The sequence below is a fragment of the Jatropha curcas genome, chromosome 4 (genome assembly GCF_041381405.1).
Source record: "Jatropha curcas cultivar XTBG-Jc1 chromosome 4, XTBG_Jcur_1.0, whole genome shotgun sequence".
NCBI lineage: Eukaryota > Viridiplantae > Streptophyta > Magnoliopsida > Malpighiales > Euphorbiaceae > Jatropha > Jatropha curcas.
The window spans coordinates 29,099,978-29,123,017 of record NC_143154.1 but is presented as its reverse complement, the minus strand read 5'-3'; the positions used below and the strand labels follow the sequence as shown (position 1 = coordinate 29,123,017).

The 23,040-nt window shown below is 35.3% G+C and overlaps 4 protein-coding genes across 6 annotated transcripts; 1 reads left to right on the top strand and 3 right to left on the bottom strand.

The window, feature by feature from the left end:
• The first annotated feature begins 122 nt into the window (after positions 1 to 122).
• On the top strand, positions 123 to 2,572 carry LOC105632287 (3-isopropylmalate dehydratase small subunit 1). Its single transcript, XM_012214630.4, has 2 exons — positions 123 to 995; positions 2,328 to 2,572. The coding sequence occupies exon 1, from the start codon at positions 226 to 228 to the stop codon at positions 976 to 978; it is 753 nt and encodes a 250-aa protein (XP_012070020.1). The 5' UTR covers positions 123 to 225; the 3' UTR covers positions 979 to 995; positions 2,328 to 2,572.
• Positions 2,573 to 3,314: 742 nt separating this feature from the next.
• Positions 3,315 to 10,715, bottom strand: LOC105632288 (E3 ubiquitin ligase PARAQUAT TOLERANCE 3). Of its 3 annotated transcripts, none has more exons than XM_037638188.2 (15): positions 9,615 to 10,715; positions 8,931 to 9,027; positions 8,639 to 8,720; positions 8,372 to 8,538; positions 8,190 to 8,266; positions 7,954 to 8,019; positions 7,677 to 7,833; positions 7,427 to 7,575; positions 6,978 to 7,142; positions 6,597 to 6,902; positions 6,383 to 6,424; positions 5,978 to 6,227; positions 5,777 to 5,896; positions 5,316 to 5,385; positions 3,315 to 4,264 (listed from the first exon to the last, which is right to left on the bottom strand). In XM_037638188.2, exons 1-15 carry the CDS (start codon positions 9,778 to 9,780, stop codon positions 3,566 to 3,568), a joined length of 2,613 nt encoding a protein of 870 aa, XP_037494116.1. In that variant the 5' UTR covers positions 9,781 to 10,715; the 3' UTR covers positions 3,315 to 3,565. The 3 variants fall into 3 exon arrangements, with proteins under 3 accessions (XP_037494116.1, XP_037494119.1, XP_089576424.1); XM_037638191.2 differs by having other exon boundaries at positions 7,954 to 8,010; XM_089720298.1 differs by lacking the exon at positions 8,931 to 9,027 and having other exon boundaries at positions 9,615 to 9,742.
• Positions 10,716 to 11,411: 696 nt separating this feature from the next.
• Positions 11,412 to 16,528, bottom strand: LOC105632289 (hypothetical protein). Its single transcript, XM_012214632.4, has 10 exons — positions 16,325 to 16,528; positions 13,868 to 13,927; positions 13,740 to 13,779; positions 13,426 to 13,604; positions 13,250 to 13,288; positions 12,959 to 13,045; positions 12,740 to 12,800; positions 12,308 to 12,432; positions 11,834 to 11,925; positions 11,412 to 11,681 (listed from the first exon to the last, which is right to left on the bottom strand). The coding sequence occupies exons 1-10, from the start codon at positions 16,370 to 16,372 to the stop codon at positions 11,567 to 11,569; spliced, it is 846 nt and encodes a 281-aa protein (XP_012070022.1). The 5' UTR covers positions 16,373 to 16,528; the 3' UTR covers positions 11,412 to 11,566.
• A 2,020-nt stretch (positions 16,529 to 18,548) lies between these two features.
• Positions 18,549 to 22,616, bottom strand: LOC105632291 (Exostosin family protein). The gene is made up of 6 exons (XM_089720289.1): positions 22,443 to 22,616; positions 21,170 to 21,875; positions 20,941 to 21,071; positions 20,376 to 20,724; positions 18,950 to 19,784; positions 18,549 to 18,765 (listed from the first exon to the last, which is right to left on the bottom strand). The coding sequence occupies exons 2-5, from the start codon at positions 21,581 to 21,583 to the stop codon at positions 19,095 to 19,097; spliced, it is 1,584 nt and encodes a 527-aa protein (XP_089576415.1). The 5' UTR covers positions 21,584 to 21,875; positions 22,443 to 22,616; the 3' UTR covers positions 18,549 to 18,765; positions 18,950 to 19,094.
• Positions 22,617 to 23,040: the final 424 nt, after the last annotated feature.

Sequence of the window (23,040 nt, the reverse complement as noted above, 5' to 3'; positions counted from 1 at the left end):
CAATAAGGGATTTGTAAAAATAGTACGAGTTAGGTTATGACTTTTTTTTTTTTGCCATATATAGCCCAGACCGGCGGCTCCTGATCATCAACTCTTTTATACGTGGCAGAATATCAATAGCTAACAATTTCCACTTAATTTATTGTTTAAGAAATTACGTCCGGAGCTCCATTCAGTTTTCCCCTTGGATCTGTCTTGCAACCTCTGCAATTTGCTGTACCAAAAATGGCGACCGCTGCCTCAACTATCTCGCTAAAGCCTAAAGCATCAATAGCTACCTCCATTTCCAAACCCTCCCTTTCTTTCTCATCTCCTCGGTCTATAAAACTCCCCTCTATTCATCCACACTCAACCTTCAAACCGCTCACCTCCAACGCGCGTTCTGTCCTCGTTCCACGCTCCACCGCCACTCCCTCTTCCACCACTTCCACAATCGCAACCACTTTTCATGGACTCTGCTACGTTGTTGGAGACAACATCGACACCGACCAAATAATTCCCGCCGAGTATCTAACCCTTGTACCTTCAAACCCAGCCGAATACGAAAAGCTTGGCTCTTATGCCTTAATTGGCCTTCCAGCCTCTTATGAAACCAGGTTCATTGAACCGGGTGAAACGAAGACCAAATACTCAATAGTGATTGGAGGCGATAATTTTGGATGCGGATCATCGCGTGAGCACGCGCCGGTGGCTCTTGGTGCGGCTGGCGTTGCGGCTGTGGTTGCGGAATCTTATGCTCGGATCTTCTTCAGGAACTCGGTGGCCACCGGAGAAATTTATCCTCTGGAATCAGAGGTTAGGATTTGTGAGGAATGCAAAACTGGGGATGTGGTGACCATTGAGCTTGCAGAGGGTCGCTTGATTAATCACACGACTGGAAAGGAATACATACTTAAGCCCATTGGAGATGCTGGTCCGGTGATTGAGGCTGGAGGGATTTTTGCCTACGCGAGGAAGACGGGGATGATCCCATCATAATCCGCTTAACAATTAAGGTCTGTGTTTTTTTTTTATATATATATACATAATAGAATGCAGTACTGAAATTAGTACTTTAGAAATGGAAATTTCAGTTGCATTGGTTTATAAGCTTGGATTTTTAATTTTATGGAAAGAAATCAAAGAATGCTTATTTTTGTGTAGGCTGAGCGTGAATTTTGCTTTGGTTTTGGTTTTGCAAAGAACCTTAATTTGTTTGTAAAAATTCCATGAACGTATTCTTATAATGAAGAATTTACTGAGTGATGACTTTCATAAGGAATTCACTAAATGATGACTTTCATGTTTATTTAGCTAACTAGATGTGCTGGTTTTTCCTCTAAGTGCTTATGGCTCACCATTCTCTAGCAAAAGTCTTCAATGTATGCTGCCTAAATTGTTGGTCTGAAACGAAGTTTACTTGAATTTCAAACTCTATGGATTATATTTCATTGAGATTTTTTGGGTTGTGCCAGATTTTTGTTTATGTAGCACAACAATGGCAAATATTATGAGTTTGTTCATTTGAAGCATTCAGTTTGTCACATTAGGATCATGATATGATATGATATGTTGTAGCAACTTGCAACTTTTTGGATGAACATATACTTTTGACTAGACTCGGGAGCAATGAGGGTTGCCTCTGGTATAAACTTTGCATTTAATGGCATGTTGTAGGAATATGAAGCAACATTTTTGTTATAGTAATTGATGTTATATATTCCTGTTACTGAGCAGATGGAAATATTGATATGGTTACCGCAAATTAGCTCTTTTGCAAGTTGTATGTAAGTAACCATAGTTAATGGAGAGATTGCAAAATTGAAACGATTATTGATGCTTATTTATTGGGCTTTTTTAATTAAATAAATAGCTTTCTGGTTCAGAATAAGAACCATAATGACATTATTATAGAGAGATGCTAAGAAGAGATAATTCAGTAAGAACTTTAGGTTCCAGGAGAGGAAGAGTGTGAAAATTTATTTGTTTATTTTTATTTGGATGAGTCCATAGATGTCCTAAAGCATTCAGAGACAAAGAGATCAAGGTTATTCACATATACATGTTATGTAACTATTAGGTTTTTGATATGTTATTATGGCTACCGTAGATGCTAGCGTGCTCATGTAATGCTATTATTTCTGAAGTTAATATTGTAGCTGGTAGATAAATTACCCAACTATATAAATATCATATCAGTTGATTTTCATTTTGCTTAACTCATGCAAGTATGCAACTTCGGTTGCCTGATATCTCATTATCCTTATTAGTTTATTATAGACTCGTCAATGTCAACTACTTTTCTATTGGTTAGGTTTTCTCTTTACATATTATTTCTTTGTTTGCAGGTGTTTTTTCTACTATGGGCATTACTAGCAGGATTCACAGATCAGGGGCAGCATAGCTTAGTTGATTTCTTTTACCGATATCTCAGACTTTCAAAGTAAATGTGTGCTGAAGCTTTTAGCTTTTTAGTTTCTTTTCTTGTATGTGGCTAGTTGTGTTGCAGTGGCTGGGCCCAAGTAAAACATTCCATGGTAATTTTGACATTGCAGAAGTTACATGCTCAATTATCATAGACTTCAACTGTCAAGTTTTCTTCCCTTTTGCATGAGAATATTAAAAATGATTATATGTGTTGAAGACCTTAGAGATCATGGTACTGAACTTAGGCCATTTACAATGGAACATACCTAAAACAACAGCAAGATGGCAAAAAGATCACTCCAGTTGATGTTTGGTCTGATTGATTTTACTTTGGCTGGCTGGACTCCTTTAGTTTTGGCAAGCCTCGGTTAAACATCCCAACAATGTAACCTCATAAAACATTAACATATGGTTAAACCTAATTGTCTTCATTAAGCAGTAAGCAAAACGAGAGCCACAAAGGTTTGTACAAATAATCATATTTGAGATCTTGACCTTTAATTTAATATATCTATCACTGCATGGAACAAGAACTATTTGAGTTTATGTTGATTCTTGCTCTGGATTTGGCCATTTTCAAGACGGATCAAGTATTAAACAAGCTGTAGGATGTAAAAGAATGACCTCGACTAAGGGTATATAACTATATAATCCCTCATTCAAAAAATTTTTATATTTCTAAGATTTAATTTTATTAAACCATTTAAAAGTAAAGCACTAATAAGTTTATTATGATTAAACTGTAAAGATAAATCAACCAAACAAGAAAAGGGGGATAATTATAATAAAACTCAAACTTGAGGGACTAAACAAGTCATTTACCATTACCCCAATGATCTTGGACAACAAAAATAGAAAACATTCAATAGAGTTATGATATCATAACAAATAAATAAATTATTAAAAGATTATATGTGGAATGAAATGGTTTATTATATTCTTAATCATAAATATCCAAATGTAAGGACAGACTCAAATATTGCAAATGTTTGAGGAAAACATAGCATAGGAATCATCGCCTTGCAATTCATTTACAATAGTCCCTCGCGGCGACAATTATACCCCATCTATGGCTTTCAGGAGGGCGGCACCAATTGCCTCCATAGCCACGCGCTGCAGCTTCCAGGAATGGCAGAGGCGTTTCTTCAATTTCCCTCCTTTATCTATGCTTGCGTTCCCTTTCCCTCTCCCTCTCCCTCGACCCTCTTGAATGCTTAGCATCCTCTTCCCACCCCACCGGCGGAGGCGGCGAGGGCTCATACCTCGATGGCTTCCTTTTAAAATGCCTTTCATCGTCGCTAGATTCATAGTCCATGACAGCAGTGCTACCCTTTTTGCCTCCACCGCCAGCAGAAACTGATGCAGCCTTCGAAGACGAATCGTAATGGCCATTAGCTAACGAAGAAGACTTATGATGAGTAGAAGATGAAGGGGGACCACAGGCTGCTGTCGCAGTAGCTTCACCTGACGAAGACACCTTCCGCTTCTTTGTGGTTGTTTCTCCTTCCGGGAAGCTAATGCGAGAGAAAACGCTTGCTTTACTCTTGCGGTCTGCTATTGTTGCTGCTGAAGCAGGCTTAACTGCCGTCTCAGAGGAGGATTTTGCAGAGGATTCTGATCGGTGATGGTGGTGATGATGGCGACGGTGATCGCGTTCAGCTTTGTCTTTATCTCTATCTCTGTCATGATCATAGTCGTGGTAGTCATAATCGCGATCTCTGTCATGGTCGGATTTTCTTTTGGAAGGACGTGGCAGTGGAGGAGGCGGTGGCTCAAGCTCTCGTGCAGGCGACGGCCTCTCAGGTCTATGGCGGTGGTGAGGATGAGGATCACCACTTGAAGATGGCGGAATTGATTTCTGGGCCAACAGCAAAAATAAATTAGAAGCAAGTAGTTGTGCTCAATATAGTAAGCTATACGTACAAAAATTAAATCCCGAAGGATCACAGCACAGGCCCCCTTAGAATAACTACGAAAGTCCATCAATTTGTACATGGGCCACGGAACATGCCCTTTAATTACTTCAACCCGCTAACAAGGAAAACAGCAATTGTTAAATGTTCACTACTTAGTACACTTTTGCTGCTGCATTTTTTCAATAAACTTTACCTTTATTTACATTTTTTTATTTTTGGTAAGAACATTGTTCTCTGGAACTTTACCATTTGGTTCCAATTTTTTTTTTTTTTTTTTTTTTAATGTTGACTTTTGATTGTATTATTATCATTTAAAAGTGGCATCCGGCTAGGTCTTCAAGAAGAGTGTTAAATTTCGAGTTAAAAATTGAACATTTTTTCAACCTAGTAAATAAGATTCAAATTATTTATTTAAGATCGTATTTGATGAATCTTTACATCTAGAGGGAATCAGTTTCTTAAGCTAAAAATAAATGGAAACTTTTAATCAAGGAACCCGCATATGAAAAAAGGAATAATAATAATAATAATAATAATAATAATAATAAGACAAAAATAAAATAAAAAAATAGAAAGGAGAGGCTGCGAGAGAAAAGCACAGGGAGGCCACAGCCTTAAAGGCGGGCTGAGTATCTGTGGCTGTCTGCTCTCGCCAAAAGCTGCAGATGGTTCCATGCGTTTCTCTACCCCCTCAATGCCTAAATGTCTTTTTTGGAAGAATGAGGAACAGGAGAGGGATGGGGGACTAGGAGGATGCTGCTACAAACTATGAATTTCCAATTTCAAATGCTTATGAAAAAGGATCAGATGAAAAAAGGATTTTTCTCAACCTAACTGCAGGAAGAATCTATTTTTTATTTCCATTTTTCTTGACAAAAAAGCAAAAAGAAAGGGTCTTATCTTGCGAAATTTTGCTTGACGCCACAGAAGATAACCACTACAGTACATGGAAATGAGGGAGAAACAGTAATTTAAACAATAAAGAACACATACAGATTTCATCGAAGAAATATCACCAGTGCTGCTCACTTCTCTACCAAATTCTCTCTCTTTGGAAAACTCCCTGATGCAGAAAGACATTGAACATTTCAATCATGTAACAAATAAAATTTGAAGGACTAGCTGTAATATAGATAACCAACAATCATCACACATTCCACGCAACAAAAGAATACATGAGAGCTTGCTTTCACTTCATAGAGTAGTATAAAAGGGACTTAAATGGTCACTATATTCTGGTCCCATACAATATCTGGCACAGAATAACTCCTATCCTCGAGGTTATGATTCAGTGATATTCCGTAGAAGTGAGGTAAATAAGTATCCTAAGCAAAAAATTTCCAACCTAGGTTCACTAACATCTGTGTATAAAAAAGTCTAACTTCAGAACTCCACATCAAAAAACCTTCACAGATATCTACGTCTTTTGTTTTAAGTCTACAAAATTGTATTACCTTTCAGCTTGCCTCTCATTTTCACGCCGCCTCCTCAAATCAGCTTTCCGAGCCTCAAATTCCTCCCTGCTCATTGCTGGTGGTCCAGCATTCATGCCCATTCCAAATTCTGCAAGATCCCTAAAGAAGATAGAAGGCAATAATCCAAGTAATTCAGAGAGAAAAAAATTGAAAATACCAACAACAACACATTGCTCATACCTCTGAGGGGGTACAACTGGCATCATATAACCTGGTGCACTGAAGGGGTCTGGAGGGATCATGCCCCCAAATGGCATATCCAAAGGGCCGAGTCCATAACCCATGAAGGGCATGGGACCTGCAGCATAAGGATTCATGTAACTTTCCATACCAGGTTGCATGCCATTCCAAAAAGGATTATTGAAGGGAGATGGGCCAAGAGGCATCATATAACTCTCAGCTGCGAGGTCTTGAGAGGCTCTCCACAAATCTGAAGCATTGCCAGTAGTAACTAATAATCTTCATACCATCAACTAATAAGATGCTTAAATGCACAATAAATTATCCAATAGCATGTCCTGATGGACATGAATATTGGAGAATCTCCTACTAAACAAGGCAAGTTTACAAAAAACAATAACCTACCATTAGGAGGCATGCGGACCTTTTTCTTTTTCTTTTTCTTCCCTGACAGAGCAAAGAGCATAATTAGTTAGACCACTGTCATGAGATATTTACCTGAAGAACTGAAGACAGGAGGGATGGATAGTATCAAGTATTATTAAATGGGAGAAAGTAGAGGATTACTTGGCATCTCCTATCTCATACACCAGTGAATAAATTTAGGATAAACCAGTACCTGGATCACTGGGAGCCAGCTTCTGCTGCACTTCCTCCTCGGCCAGTGGAGCACTACCTTGTGATGCTGGCTCCTTCACACTCATTGACTCATGGGTAGCTTCAGATACATCAGCTACTTTAGGAATCTTTGGCTTCTCAGGAACTTGCTGTATGAGGACAACCGGCTTCTCCTCGTCTACTTTTTCCTTCGTATTTGGAATTGCAGTTTCTTTCATAACAGGAGGGGGCTTCTGCTCTTCCTTAGATGCAGCAGACTGTGTAGGTGATGGAATCTTAGGAGGTGGATTGCGAGCAGACTCCATATCTGAAGTAGAAAAACAAGGATGATATTGTCCTTACATAACCTTATGTGTGTGAATTTCAACTTATGAAAACCAACCTTGAACTTGAAAGGTGCTTCCTGCGTTTTCAGCACTACTGTTACCAGATTCCAAAATACGGTTGATTGTATCCCTAAGCGTTTTATTTGGAAGAAGATCATCAGCAAGAATATTTGTTGCGCCACACACACACTTTGCCTTTGAGATTATATAATCTCTTATACCTGGGTTGATTAGAACAAAGGATGAGCGCATGATGAATGTAGAAAAAAGCTATATTCCTGAGATAAAGAAATCATTTATATTATTGCAGTAAAGCAAATCATTTATATTATTGCAGTAAAGCATGGAAGTTCACATCTCTTGCTTTTATTAAGCAAGGGAAAGCAATATTCAAAAAAGTATGCCAAATTGCTGAGTGTTGCAGTGAACCGTTATGCTACTATCTGCATCCTGATTTGCATTAAAAGAAACAATATGAAAACATGGGGCAAAATTTATAACTTACACTTATCGCAAAAGCTCGTGAAACAACATTTGCTTGTTAATACAGCATCTTTCATAACCTCCTTGCACAATGGGCAGTGAAGTTCTGGTGGAAGATCACCAACAGATCGTGTCGAAGGTAAGCCTTCAATTTCTTTCTCAAAAGCAGCCCTGTACAGATTTAACAAGTTATGATGGACTTCAAGCTGATTAACACATTTTTATAACTATGTGGATGAAAAATACAAGATCACAGAACATAGTGAGCTTACTCATTGGGCTTCAGAACGGCAACTGCACCACTAGGCAATGCATATGAACCATCAGGGGTTGCCATTAGCATTGACTTTGGAATACCAGTAGGAGGTTTTACTCTCTTGATATCATAGTTTGGATCACCATTTGTAGGACAGTGCTGAATAAAATGTCCTGAGTCAAGGAAGTAGGCAAATAAGCTCAATTTCAGACAAGCACATACCAAGAAGAAATATTTTTCTTCTCCCTGTATGATTGATACTGAAGGCCCATCTTTTACATTTATATACATACCTGGCACCTTGCACCTGTGACATACATAGCCTTGTGGAGGCGTTTTTCGCTCCAACCCTAATCGACCTCAACAAAAGACATATTTATTTCAGTTTTCAATAATAAATATTGGAAATAAATTTACATTCGTGAATAACCAGAAGGAAATATCTCAGTGAAGTGATGAATACTAAAATTAGTAGGAAAGGTATGCAGGCAGACACACACACACATAAAGACAGGTATAAGATAATCACCAAAGCCACGTCCACCCATTCTTCCACCCATACCCCTTCCAAAACCTCTACCAGGGCCAAATCCATCAGCACCTTGACTGCAGATCCAGCAGACAATTTAGCATATATAGCAACAAAAACAATTTCCAAAGGCAGTAATAATCAATACATTTATCAGATAATACAAAATAAGGGCATCTAACCGTTGCCAATCTAAGGCCGGAGTATCAATCAATGCCTTTATTTTGCTGTCTTCATCAGCCTTATTGGTAGGAGGAGCATCAAGAACTGCATTGTTAGATTGAACAACTGGTACTTCAGGAATTGCATACAAGTCATTCCCAAACTCATCCCAGTCAGTATCTTCAGTCTGTAAAGTCAAATTATTATCCAACCTTGATAAATTGCAATTATGGAATGCACATCACTAGATTGAAATGCAAGCAAACATTGTTCGCTCTGAAGCTTACATATTTCATGGCAGATGTCTCAGCAGTCATAAAACTACTCTTTTCTACTGGTGTGTCATCCACCTTAGTTTCTACCTTTGGCCTGCAAAATATAACATGACCAAACTCATGGCAAGCCCTCATAATTTGCAATTACCATTGCAATACATCTACAATATTAAACCAAGGACAGACACCTTTTTATCGGCAAATTAGACTCCTACAATATATGATGATCAGAATTTTCTTTAAATTGATCTAATTTAAAGAAAGTTGGTTAAGTGAACAAAATATTAAAGGGTTGAGATAGTACTCTTGCTCAGTAACAATGGGCATGCGAGGCCTTCCTGGAACCCGACGAATTAACACAGAGGTATTTTTTGGGATTAACATTGCTTCATCAAGATATTCTGAAATTGCAAAACAGAGAATAACAAACCTATAAACACTGAAAGGATAATAAACAAGGAAACCAAACTTACAATTTATCCAAACATAATCCCCATAGTGGAGCCAGTCACTTATTCCAAATAATGAAAACTAGACCAAAACAAATAAACCCCAATAACCATAGCTTGATAAGTGAAGCAATTTGGTTTCCACTATGTATAGTCATGCAATCTCTCACGCAGTTCTTCCCAATATGATAGGGTCAAAAAGATCACCTTAACTACTATACATTATTGCTTTTTTTTTTTTTTTGTTCCTTTTCATTAATAACCAAAGAAAACCTTTTTCATCAAATCCATCCATAATTGCTGAACCCTCAGGCACAACCTCAGCAGTAAACTATGAGTAACAAGCTAGAGGAAGATCCCTGAATACAGTGCTTTTACCATTAACTTGAGGCTGCGAACAGACTTAATTGACTAAACATAAAGTGAAATAAATCAAGTAATAGAACAATAAACCATTGTTAAACCAACAAAAGTCGAAGACCCTAGAAAGTTTAAATTCAGTTGAGGATTGATTAAAACTATAATAGAATAACACCAACCTTCATTAGTTTGGGCGTTAGTGACCACAAGGTCGAAGTCGGTACCCCTGCCCAAATGCTTTGATTCAAAAATTTTTTCTTTCAAAGTACCAACCGATATAAATGGACCGTCCATTGGGATTGAATCATAATCTCTTGCACTCTTAAACTTGTAATACACAGCCATTGCTTCTTTTTTTTTTTTTTTTTTTTGTCACTAAATTTTATAAAATATAATCAAAAGATATAGCACACACAAGAAGCCTAGATAGATAAACTATAAGCAATGAATGGCCCGTAAAAAAAAAAAAAGTGGCCTGATATTCAACTGAATTCAAACAAAAATATAACAATACAAAGATGAACTTTTTTTTTTCTCTATCTTTCTTCAAGTACTCAAGAGAGGACAATCAAACCAACTAATGAAGGTCTCTTCGATGATTCCTTCTTCTTCCCGCTCCTCGCCTCTACCTCTACGTGATAAAGCCAAAAGTGTTGGAACTTTCAACCGATCAACAATATACCAGAAAGCGTCTTAAGCCAGCAATAACCACTTGAGATACACAGTATTCGGACAATTCATTCAACCCCGAGAAAAATTCATGGGGCTTTCAATGAGAATTCACAGATCGCATTAACAGGAGAAACAATCCCCAATCTTCACTTTAAAAAGACCGACACACACAAATCAGATAAAACAATGGCGATCCAAATCTTCAACGATGAATCCGGGAAGCCGACACCACGAGAGAAAAATCTTCGATCGCCGATTGAAAAAATCGAGAGAGAGAGAATAACGAGCTTGAAAACTTTTTCTTCAACAATGAAAGGCGAAATCTCTGTCTAGAAAACCCTAAAATTCGAGAGATTCAAAGAAGGCTCTTGGAAGAATTAAACGTGCCTGAGCGAGAACTCCAAGTGGCAATTATCATCGTGGGTTAGGGTTAGTGACATAGACGAGTGCCTTTCAGGTGGTTATGGAATTGGTAAAGGTATGGAGACAATGTAGAAAGCTTCAGTTTTTAGGATATATAAAGGTCTTGATAATGGTTTTTGTTTGCGGTGAACCGGTTTATGGTCTTGTTTCACGAATGGCTGCTCGCGCTCTCTTGTTAATTGATGCGTTGTTTGGGATAAATCCCCTCATAAGTCATATGAGGTGGGCGCTCAGCGATAGTTTATCCTGGGCCGAGTTATTTGTTGGGACAAGCTAGCCCTATCCAACTTAAAAAAAAAAAAAAAAAAAAAAAAAAAAAAAAAAAAGTATGTTTTTTAATATTTTGCAAATATTTAACTCAAAAAAGTCTTCTTTGAATATTTTGTAAATTATTAATTATTAATTAATTAAATATTTTGTAACAAGGTAAATTTCATTTTTAGTTTTGTAACAATGCTATTCTACTCTAATTTTAGGATTTTTTTTTTTTTGGTAAATTTTAATTTTGGATTTTGAGGATAAAAAGGTATTGAGAAATAGAAGATAGACCACAATTTATACCAAATAATCATAAATAAAATAGGTGTTTTACTTGTAAACAAAAACACATTTTACCTACAATAAATATGCAATTATTTTTAATTATTTATTATTGTCATTATTATTATTATTTTCTATATCTTTTTTTTTTAAGTTTAAAAAAAATCATCCTGAATATCATCTTCTACTCCAATTGCTTCGTTATTTTATCCTATTCTTCTTTATATCTTTTTGGATTTGTAATTGTCAGAGATTCCCGAATTTGGTTGCCTATCCGCACAATCTATGCTCTACATATGATTCAAAAATCCATTCCCAAATCGTGCAAAGAATAATCAATGTAAATCCAAGAAAGCCAACTCGAATTACTTTGTTTCTATTGATTTGACTATATTGAAGTTAAATAAACTGCAGTAGTACAATGGTTGATAAAGGACTGCTGTGTGGGGTTCCCTACAGGAAGCAAGAGGAAATGGACACTATCAAATAACATAATTCACACATCGGTCAAAATTAATGAAGATACAATCACAACATATGCCAGAAAAAAGAAAATGGCTATCTGAACGAAGAACTTTGGATTTTCTCTCATGTTTGGGGACGTCACTGCCCTGAAAACCACAAACCATTCACAACCGTCGGTCATTGGAATAGATATTGTCTGCGTCAAACCTTTAAGTTACGGATGCAGCAAACTCTACAATATCACAGTCGGAAACACAAACAAAAAGACACTGCAACTGATGCAGCAAAATGATGTTACCTAGCAATGCGCTGAGAAAATCGTTGAAACGGTAAACTCTGGATAAAGACAATGCCTGGTCCCGTTAGAGTCGCTGTCACTAAATTATCACCCTGCAATTTCACAGCATCAGCTAAGAACAGCTAGTTCTTTTATTGGAAGAGATTAAGTATTCAAGTAAGACCAATTCCAGGTGTTAGTTTTTAACTGTGCCTAAAGTATCAAAAGGTAAACATGGACTTGTATTTAAGATGGACCAAAAATAATGTGGTCCTAGATTTTGCCGTTTTCCAGTGAAGAAACGGACACAAATGTCTTATTACGCAACAATCTTTAGTAACATTTCTTGTCCATTATATATGAACCAGCCAGAATTTCTGAATTTGATAAATAAGGTTTCCAACAATAAATGAAAAGCAAATGTCTGATTCCAGTGACAAGATGGGGATGTGAAGGAAGATAAAGAGTAAAATAAGAAAAGAAGAGGCAAGTTACCCCAAAGACAGCCCTTCTGATTGGGCCATTGTATTTAATTTGGACGTTTACTGTGGTATTAAGAGCCACAATGCATAATACGTCAACAGATAGCACCTCACCCACCTCAAGATTTTTCTGTATGACTAGCAAGATCAAATCCATAAAATTCTCATGGTTAGTCTGAGAAAAAGAGATTTAAAAACTATTGCAACACAAGTGATAAACAAATGTAATTAGTCAATAATCAATAACAGAGATACGGAATTATGTTAAGACAAGGAAACAAGCCGGTGGGCAAGGCAAATATGAAGAACTCATAACTGAGCTGGCCAAAACATTCAAAAAATCGAACTCATCTCTCTTTCAAATGCATTCTCACATATTACAGGTTTGAGCCTAACTCTGAGAAGACCACGTATTAGTTATCTAGTAATGTCAGAAGATGCATACCAGATCCTCCAGCAAGAATAAATGCAAGCCCCTGTCCAGATAGCTTCTGTCTCAAAAATCCCTAGTAATGACGTTGACATGCCCATCAAAAGGATGGATATAGAGAAATCAGAGACGATAACAATAACCACCACTAATAATTGGACAAGGTTTACAACAGAACAATTATTACTTGAAGGACCAATGGCAAGCAATCATATACCACCAGCATTATCTCACCTCCGCAGTAGTCATGGCATTACGTGCCCTCTGATCAACTGAATTGCTGACCTTAACATCATTGACAGAGCAAAGGAATGCATCTGGCTACATAAAATATTGATATAGTCACATAAAATTGCAGCTTGTAAAAGTAAGGAAACAGCCAAAGGTAATTCACCACAGAAATCAGCAACCAGTATAATGCAACTAAATTGTATCAGGACGGAATATAGAAGAAAAATGCTATAGAACACTTCCTCAGCCAACCAACAAAAAAAGGAACAAATAAAGAATGCGAGTTAGATCTACCTGACATAAAATTTCTCCACCAAACATTGCCAAATCAATCTACAAAATTAAAAGCCAGATACAAATCAATCAATAGTTTACATACTTAATTTAGCACCATGAACCTGATTATAATACAACCTCTGTCCTCAATGGATGCATTATTTAAAGAATCTGGTAGAGCTTGAAGAACTAACCGGGAGAATCCTTGCAAGAGAAGGTGCAGCAATTCCAACAAATCCATCATTTGTACCAGCATTACGGAGGACTATACTTGTGACAGTCTTCCCAAAAAGCCACTGCCACATACCCACTTCATTCTCAGGAACGTAGATATTTTCCATTTCAACAGATCCAGACATAAAGCACATAGAACCTACAATCTCACTGCCTATTAGTTTTATGAATAATAATAGAGGACATGTTTCATAATTTAAACCCATAAGGTAAGTCAGCTGCAAAAACTACTGCAAAGATTTTTTTTTTTTTTTTTAAAAAAAAAAAAATTTACCTGGTCTTGCAACAACCTTTTCTTGTGGCTTCAACATTATCTGACCATGCAAGGACCAATACCAATAAAGAAAATTTAGAGCAGAAATCTAAAATTAGGATGTAGCTTAGGAAAGTTATTGCACAAACCTGAACCACCTGCGATTCACCACCCAAAATCTGGAAAGGTATAACCGCATCTTGCTGACTCTACAGTGCATTATTCCTCATGAGATACATAACACGTAATATCAAAAGATCTACAGGCTCTCAAGTATTTTATACAACGCAGAAAAGGAACAGACATTGGCAAACCCTAAATCAAACCAGTCTCCATAAACAGAACGGAAATGAAACTAAAAGGCCAATAACACAAATAACAGTCTTTATAATTCATCAAAACACACCACTGTTCATCAATCAAATTTTCAACTCCTAGAAAAAATGAAACAAATAACCAGAGAAAACCTTCCAAATATAAAAGCAGCTCTTGGGGTATAGTCCATCAGGAAAATGTTGTTATTACCTAGTGACAGCGTTCATTTAAGTCACAATACAGCCAAAACCTAATATCTGTGGTCAAGTGCTACAACATATTTTATAGACAATTAACAGGAGAATTTTCAAATTAAACTGTAAAGGTAAAATCATAGGTTTCTTCCCATTATAAAACTGCTCATTTAACTTGCGCACGCATGCATAGTCTAGCAATAAATGCACATGTGACCTGGCACTACCCAGGTTCAATAAAAAAAAAAAAAAAAAAAAAAAAAAAAAAAAAAAAAAGAAGAAGAAGAAACCTTTTTTTAGCTGGCACTATAATGCCTAGAGGAAGAATAATAATTGTGAACACTGAACAAGTCTCACTAGGCAAGATGGTGTGGGTAATATTTAGGACTCCAGGTATGGCCATTGAATGGGAAAGGGAGGAATATATGTTAGCACTCAAAATACACATTCATGGTAGTTTATAGATGAAAAGCAGCTTAAGGGCAGAAGGAAAGAGGAGAGGGGTTTTTCTTGGCAGGTGAGGGTGAGGGGGAACCCGAGTGGTCCAAGTCTAACACAATAATATGTTATACAATATATCAGAGAAGCAACTGTTAGCATAGATATGCTAACTTAAGTTTATTAGTAGAAGAATGGTATGCATGCAAGAGAGGAGAAAAGGAGTGAAAACATGAAAAAAAAAAAAAAAAAAAAAAAGAAAGAAAGAGGGGGGCGGGTCGTGTGGTTGAGGATCCAATTGGTCCAAGACTAACAGGATAGGTTATACAACATATCAGAGGAGCAGTTGTTAGCATAGTTATGGCTAACTTAAATTTATTAGTAGAAGAATGGTCTGAGCATGCAAGAGAGGAGAAAAAGGGAAGAGAAAGAGTTGAGGGAGGAAGGTGGGGGGCAGCTAACCTATAAACATATACCCAGGTCGTAATGAGGTGATTGGTTCCTTATTGAATAATGGCTATCCTGATGAGAAGTGGCCGCTGTCAATCAAGGAGATTTGACCCTCAGGAAGATCAAGTGAAATCATGGTACTACTATATACCTGCTCAAGAATGCAGATACCAAAGCAAGATGGCTGCTATATCAATTTAGACTTTTACATAATGAAACTAACTCTAAGAGCTATTATTACTTATATTCTGCAGAGCAGTGCATTTCTTAAGGGGTTGTACCACAGAATGCCTACCAAGGTCCAAAATAAGGCACAAGCTCACTATGAGTTTGGTGTCTTCTTCCACATGTAATGTAACATCCCAAAAAAAATAGAGGATCCTGCTTAAGAAAGAGAGGGAAGCAAACATGTCTAATGTGTATGGTGTTTATGATCCACAGGCATTTGTTGTTCCCCTTAGAATGCAGCACAATATAGCGCAGATCTTAACACCTCAATCATGAATCGTTATTCTATTCCAAACTTCATTATGTTACACGTACACACAAGTGAATATTCCTGATTAATCTTCTATGTTTTGTATTCCCAAATGGTTATTTTCCATTTTAACAATTTAACTTCTAATCAAATAAAGTTTCAACTTACATACCATATGCATATTAATTCAAATTTTTTCTTCCCATAACATATCATTGCTCAACTAAATTCATTACGCAGTATCATTAAACTATTTGCTTCCCTCAAATTCCGTACAATATTAATTCTCACTTTGTCATCTGGATTTTTCAAACAAACAAACTACTACATTCTATCCTCCACGTATGTATATTTCCAATATGATAATTTGCACAAAAATCACGTTCAGGTAAGGATCATATATTATATTATGAAGCAGTTATCAAATTGGATAACAAACTCATCTCCACCAAGTTTAACCCTAAATACAAAAATAAATAACAACACGATCTCCAACAATGCATGCAAACCTACACGGATCAAACACCAAAACCACTCCAGAACCCTAAATTCACCTAAACACACATCAACTAAGCATCTCTATGGATAACTAAAACAAACACGAAATTCAATTTTCTTTTCCTTACCTCAATTTTCCCACTAGCCAAAAACAGGGAAGCTATAATACATACAAAAACCACGTACCAGAATAAACAGTTGTAATTGAGGAAAGAGAGTGAGAAGAAGAGTACCTGATAAACGTACGGTTGAAACGGAGTGGAGAAAAACGGTGCGGCCATAGAGCAAACACAGAGGATTTCAGCAGTGAAGGAACAGAGACCGAGAATGAACTAAAATAGTTCGATTTCTAAGAGGTTCAATGGGAGAACAGTTCCATTTAGTTGATCAGATCGAGAATTGAGAAATTCAATTAATTCACACAAATTTGAAGGATTCTGCCTTATTATTTAATTTCTTTTCTTTTTTTATTAGCGAATCTGAAATGGGAAACACGAAGTTACACTAATACCCCCCTGATCGGTGGCGCCTTGTCTTTGAAAATTAGGCGACCACTGGAGTTTGTCTCAGTGGCTTGTTTGTCAATTAAATCATAATCTGGGCTTTTTACTTTTTGTACAGTGTACTTGCGAAGTTGCAAGTAGCTTATTTGCTGTGAAATTTGTTGGTTGGATTACACGTGGACAAGCATATGATGTGGCGTTTTCTTATTAGTTGGAGCTTGAATCTTTGACGTGTTTGAAACTTCTGACTGCTTGCTTTCTGTTGGTCAACTTTGCTCCATTGGAGTCGTGGCACGTGAGAGTGTCTCACACGGGAAATAAATCAACTAACGATGTCGTTTATACTCTTTTTTCTTTTTCTTTTTCTGTAAATACGATTCCTCATCACATAAATAATAGTCTATATTATTTTTTATACAAAAATTATAAAAATAAATATTTTAAAAGTTTGCTAATTTTATCCTTATTAATTATTTAAATGAGAAAATGAAATAAATAAGATCCATCTTATGGGTATTATTGATAAATAACGTTTTAATTCATTAGCTTTTTTTATTTAAAAAATAATAATTTTTTCAATATAAAATGCCATTACCCATTTTTATAGGCTAGACAGACACTAGAGCCTAAATAGTTCCATAATATTTTTTATAAAAATACAATGATGAATTTACGTATTTAGTTGTTTACTATTTGATATTACAAATTTATCAAATTCTTATGTACTAGAAATGTACTCGTGCTATGCATATTTGAAAAAAAAGTAAAATAAAGTAAAATTGAGAGAATATATATATATATATATATATATATATATATATATATATATATATATATAATTTACAGATTTTTATGTGAATTTCTTTTATTATGCTATTAAAAAACACTATAAAGATATATCAATAGTAAAAAAATATAGCGTGATTTTTTATTATTAAAGTAAAAATTAATAGTTAGGCATATGTTCAGGAATATAGATTAAAAATATTGAAATTTATAGAGATAAATAAAAAAAAAGCGAAATGAAAGATAGTAAAATTCATTAATTTGGTTTATTTTAAAATTAATGTAAAAAACAATTAACACGTTATTTCATTAAAATCTATGAATAAATAATTATTTTAAATAATTAAGAGTTGTATAAATCTTCAACTTATCATATTATTAATACTACAATTAATACATTATATTTAACATAATTTAATTTAATATAAAAAATTTTAATTTTTTAATATAAAATAATAACTGTCCATATCATTAAAATTTATAACTTATATATAATTTATTTAAAACTCAATCAAACTTGAAAAATTCTTATAATCAACATGAATATTGAAAATAAAATAAAAACTAATTAATGATTGGTTTGCTGGGCTTCTTTTAATCTCAACACCAACTTAAATATTTGAATTCTTAAAGAGAGAAAAAATTATGTAGAAAACAATAGAACAACTGAACAAGAGATAAAATATACAATGAATGGATTCCACCCCTAGTATGGCTAGTCTCCCTCTTTATAAATTTTTTGGAAATATCTATATGTTCGTTTGGGAAAGTGAATCTTTATTTAGTAAGAAATCTCTTGGAAATAGGAAACTGTTTAGACTTTGTATTTCTTCCAATTAGGATTCTCCCAGCGTCTAAATAGGACTTCATTTGGACAGCACATGCTTCATATAAAATTTCGGCCCAAGTTGAACTATGAAGAATAGTACAGGGTTGCCAGGTAGCACGCCCTGGGAGTGCTACTTGCTGAAAGTCTTAAACAATTGATCTTATCTTGCATTTTTTGCTGGTTTTCTATAAAAATCTTGCAAAATTCCTCAAGATCAAGTAAAATATGATATAAGAAAGTTTTATTGAAAAACATAAATAAAAACTAATTAAAGTAATTAAAAATACTAAAAATCCTAATAAAAACTATATTAAAATACTATAAAAATAACACCTATCATCAAATAAACAGGCTTAACCTGATAAATTATATTAAGCAAATCTATTTTAGATGGGAGCCATGGGTTCAATACACAGGCATTTGCTCAAAGATCAAGGGTAAAAAAACAAAAGTAAGAAAGTTTGAATCTTCATAAATGCAGTAGATAAAGTTTGAATCTTGTCTCTTGCTATATATGTACAACAACAATGGTTGCTCTGCTGCCTTTCTTCTTTCCCTGCAAAAGGAAACTCAACAATAAAACTTCTAAAATTTGAATAAAAGAAAATCCCATTCTAGAAGTAAGTTCACATCCAAGGTCAAGGAAGATGAAGCAAATAGTAAAAGAGTATTCAGAAATATAATTTTTAACACAATTTCTAACTAAAAGAATAAATGCTGATAGCTAATTACGATATTACCTCGGATATGGATGATCAAATCAGCTCCAGTACAGCAAATTATGCTTATATCAGGTCCATAACCCAGTTAGCCTGCGCCGAGGCTCGACTAGTATTTTCATCTCATCATCCACAGTCCCTATAGTTTGCTTGTAATTTAAGAATACTATGACTTTGAAATTTGAATCTGATTCAATCTGCTAAACCAAATGGAATGTAGAATCATGTGGAACAAATCATATCTGAGGGGTTTTGGATTCCAAAGAAAATGTTTCTGCAGCATTTTTAAATTAGTTAGCATTGTAAGGTATCTTCTCAATGGGATAGCTAGCAGTATCTTCTTCAGTTTGGGGATATCCTTCTCAACCACAACAACAGAGAAAGCACTCCAATCTAACACATCACTGAAAGGGAGGGAAAAATTATCCGCAATGATGACTGGGACGCATTCATAATATATGGCCTCGACAATCCGAGGGCTGTTCACTTCATAACCCATTGGGCATACACAGTATCTGCTAGATTTCATGTGCTGAATGTAACTCGTCTTTCGAGACAATCCGGTTGGTAGAGGCCCATAAATTTTCATGTTTTCATCTTTGTTATGCCAATACTTGAGAAGTATTGGCCTAACTCTACCGTGCATGTTTCCAGCAAAGAAGGCAAGAATCGGGCGTTGTGATACTCTTATACCACCACCAACATTTCTAAGAGGTCTACTAGGATTCCTTATTGTTGTTTCAGGTAGAGAAACATCCTTGGCAGGATCAAAAATACCTTCAGACGCATCAGCATTACATAGAGCTTTTATGGTATTTTTTGTTAGTTCCTTGTGCATACTCAATGTGTACGGACCCTGCCATAGATCAAGTAAACTAGAATCTAGAATCCCAAACTAAATTGCATAAAACAAAGTCTCAAAAAAATAAAAAATAAAAAAAAAAGTCAAAGCCTTATATCCGCAAGTGTTACTTCTTCAAAATCAACCTTAGTAGGTAAGATGAGCCAGATTCAACCGAACAACATCAGATAAGTTATAAGCATTTCCTTTAACACTCAAAGCTGTCATATGCAAGGAATGTTTGGTATTTCAATACTCCTATTGTTGAAGAATATACATAAACGCATTAATTTATGATCATAAAAAAATGTGATAGACCTCGTAGATAGTGCACTAGCTAGTAGTCTAATATTCTGATTGGCAGAGAAAATGATGAAGTTTTGGGAAGAAAAGGATATGCATCATTCATCAAAGCTGTTGCTCTTTTGAAGCAACAATAATTATATTTATACTAGAAAAGAAGCAAGTAAAAAGTAGAAAATAGAAAATAAACTGAGGAAAGCTAACTCAACTCTGAAAGGTCTTTGACCCTAAAATAGGTAGCAGTAATAAAATCAAACCCTCCCATCCAAACTATTTCAGAGCTAGGATAAAAGATTACTGTACCCAGTCATGGCAAGCAACAAGAAAATGATCCCTTCCATGCGTGCGGTTCCAAAAAGGATACTTTGCAGCAAGCATATTTGCATAATCTCTCATGAATTTTGACAATGGTCTCAGATTGTGTGAGTTAGGCACATAAAGTGTCTTCTCCAGCTGGTGTGCACTGTATGGAAGATAAAATAAGTGAGCCTTTTCTGGATCCCTTGTGATAAACTCTCTGTTTGTCTCCATAAACTTCATAAACCACCCTTCGGAAGCATATATTCCATTCAGATGGGGTTGATGAAAGATAGGCCTACTCCCGTCAGGGTAGATGTAAACTTTAACTATCAGCTCCATCAACTCATAGCTTCTGAAAATCATTAGAAGACTCCACATTAATATAAGAACATTTATCTACCATAATATCCTCATTTACAATTTCAAACCAGCACAACCAAATTGCGTTTTCAGTTTCAAACCTTCTATCAATCAATCAATCATAATGCATATATTTCACAAATATGATAAATCATGAACTACCAATAGGGATATGAAGCAAAAATGTGAGAACTGTTACAAGATATACCTCTTAAAAACAGAAACATTGCGAAATATAGGGGCATATAGAAAAGGATCATCTCTAATCACTGGAGCATGTTCAATCTCTTTCTTAGCATACAAGAGGGCATCATTTGGTGACAAGGACCAAATATATCTCTGCAGTATTACAGCATGGAAAATATATCATTGCTAACGGCTCCCATATTTTAATCAGAACGAAACAAGAAGCAATATTGAATTCTCGATGTCTCTACCTGCAAGTGACGTGGCGCAGGAATGCGAGGAGGCACAGGAGGAACAACCTTTGCATCATCATTTACCTTATTCTTCTTTCTTCTCTTTCTGGCTATAGAATTTCTTTTTCGAGGGACTCTGGCACTAGCTGCCTTAGATGACGCTTTAGATTTCACTGAGAGAATAGTCTCAGTTTGAACAACGGGAGATTGTTCAACTTTTGCCTCATTAACAGTATCTCTTAACTGCAAGTTACCATTCAAGGACATGTGTGATGACACTATGATAGGCAAAGAAACGAACCACCGCTTAAATGGAAAAGGAAATACAATAGTATGCACCAAAACTCCAACTACTGTCATTGTGACAGTAGCCAAGAGTAGTTTTCTCCAATAAAATCTGCTCCACATGCAATGCCGCAATATTTTTCTCATTATCACAACAATTATGCGCCAGAAAATTTTATCATTTTATTATGCTAGAACCGTTCAAACTTTCGCTGATAAATAAAATGTTAAGAACATGATAATTGGCTAGCCCTTAATTAAATAAGGCTTGAAGTTACTTAGTTTCAATCCTTTGGTGGCTTTAGAAGTCTAGTACATAATTTCAATTTATAATATTAATAATACATAGCAGTTAGTTTGAAGCCATCGGTTGCCTCACAAAGCAGTACTATCATATGAAAAATCCTTCCATTCATCCCCTCCAAACGTGCCCAAGACACTGAGAATAAAAAATGAGTACTTGATCAACAAAAAAGAAATTAATTTTAATCAACACAGAAATTTAACAAAAGATATATGTATATTGAAAGAGCGAAAAGGAAGAGGAAAATAATGGATCAAAAACAAGATAAACAAAGGTGTTTCAATGCACAAGACTTCCTGCATTGCAAGCTCTTTAGGAGTCACATGCACACAATCCAATCTAACATTCTTTACACATGGGGGCGCAGGAGTCGTTTTAAGGACGTGAGATTGCAAATTGAAACCCTGATCGAAAACTAACTAACAAAAAAAAAAAAAAAAAGAGAAATTGATACAAATACAAGCATGAATATTAATTGGGATTTATCTAACATTGATTTTAACTTGAAATTTATACCCATTTTTGGTAAGCTGGACAAGAAGAACATATCCAAAGAAAATTGAAGGATGACTATGCATTCCAAACTTTACACTAATTATACAAATTAGGAAGCCAAAACTTTCACAAAAAGAAATCCAAAAAAATTGATTAATCGCAATCGAAACGGCGATATAATCGAAGGATAAAAGAAAAGAAATGTACCTGGGTGTTTGAAGGAGAGAGATGAATATTGGAGAGAGTAAAGGAAAGACGTTTGAAATTGAAGAAAAAATAATGGGGATGGGGTCTTCAAACAAATGAATTCAAAGGTTATATATGAATGGAGGAAAGCCATGGGTTGGCAAGACGAGCGGCAACTTTCAGTTGTTCGTCTCTTTAAGTGTATTTTTAGAAAGAAAATATTTATATATTTTTAAATATTTTTGAATTTTGAATATATTTTAAATATAATTACGCGGAATTTAGCGGTGATCTAAAAATATTTTTTTCTGGGCGAATATATAATTTTAAAAAGAGAGGGTTAAAAACATAAATAAAATAAATTTTATATATTAACTTAGACAAATATAGTATATATTTAAAAATTTTCAAAAAAAAAAAAAAAGGGGGTCTTAAAAGATGCAATTGATTGTGAAAGGACTTGCTTAATGCTGGAAAGTTCTGAAGAAACAAAAAAAGGAATTCTATAGGGGGTTGGCAAACAACAAAGCTTGCAGTTTCTTGTCGCAGCTTTGCTAATTTGGTTACATATTGACTTGCAGTTGCAGAAATTTCTCCAATTAGATCAAATTATTTCTTT

What these genes read in the sequence shown, in the direction of transcription:
- LOC105632287 (XM_012214630.4), top strand. Translation starts at nt 226, where the DNA reads ATGGCGACCGCTGCCTCAACTATCTCGCTAAAGCCTAAAGCATCAATA.
- LOC105632288 (XM_037638188.2), bottom strand. Translation starts at nt 9,780, where the DNA reads ATGGCTGTGTATTACAAGTTTAAGAGTGCAAGAGATTATGATTCAATC. An exon ending in GCCGTTCTGAAGCCCAATGA is followed by an intron (nt 7,576 to 7,676) that starts GTAAGCTCACTA and finishes AAATCTGTACAG; the next exon opens with GGCTGCTTTTGAGAAAGAAA. An exon ending in ATATTTCTTCGATGAAATCT is followed by an intron (nt 4,265 to 5,315) that starts GTATGTGTTCTT and finishes CTGTTGGCCCAG; the next exon opens with AAATCAATTCCGCCATCTTC.
- LOC105632289 (XM_012214632.4), bottom strand. Translation starts at nt 16,372, where the DNA reads ATGGCCGCACCGTTTTTCTCCACTCCGTTTCAACCGTACGTTTATCAG. An exon ending in TCAGAAGGGCTGTCTTTGGG is followed by an intron (nt 11,926 to 12,307) that starts GTAACTTGCCTC and finishes GTGAAATTGCAG; the next exon opens with GGTGATAATTTAGTGACAGC. An exon ending in TTTTCTCAGCGCATTGCTAG is followed by an intron (nt 11,682 to 11,833) that starts GTAACATCATTT and finishes TGTGGTTTTCAG; the next exon opens with GGCAGTGACGTCCCCAAACA.
- LOC105632291 (XM_089720289.1), bottom strand. Translation starts at nt 21,583, where the DNA reads ATGAGAAAAATATTGCGGCATTGCATGTGGAGCAGATTTTATTGGAGA. An exon ending in CTGCGCCACGTCACTTGCAG is followed by an intron (nt 21,072 to 21,169) that starts GTAGAGACATCG and finishes GTAATACTGCAG; the next exon opens with AGATATATTTGGTCCTTGTC. An exon ending in AATGTTTCTGTTTTTAAGAG is followed by an intron (nt 20,725 to 20,940) that starts GTATATCTTGTA and finishes AATGATTTTCAG; the next exon opens with AAGCTATGAGTTGATGGAGC.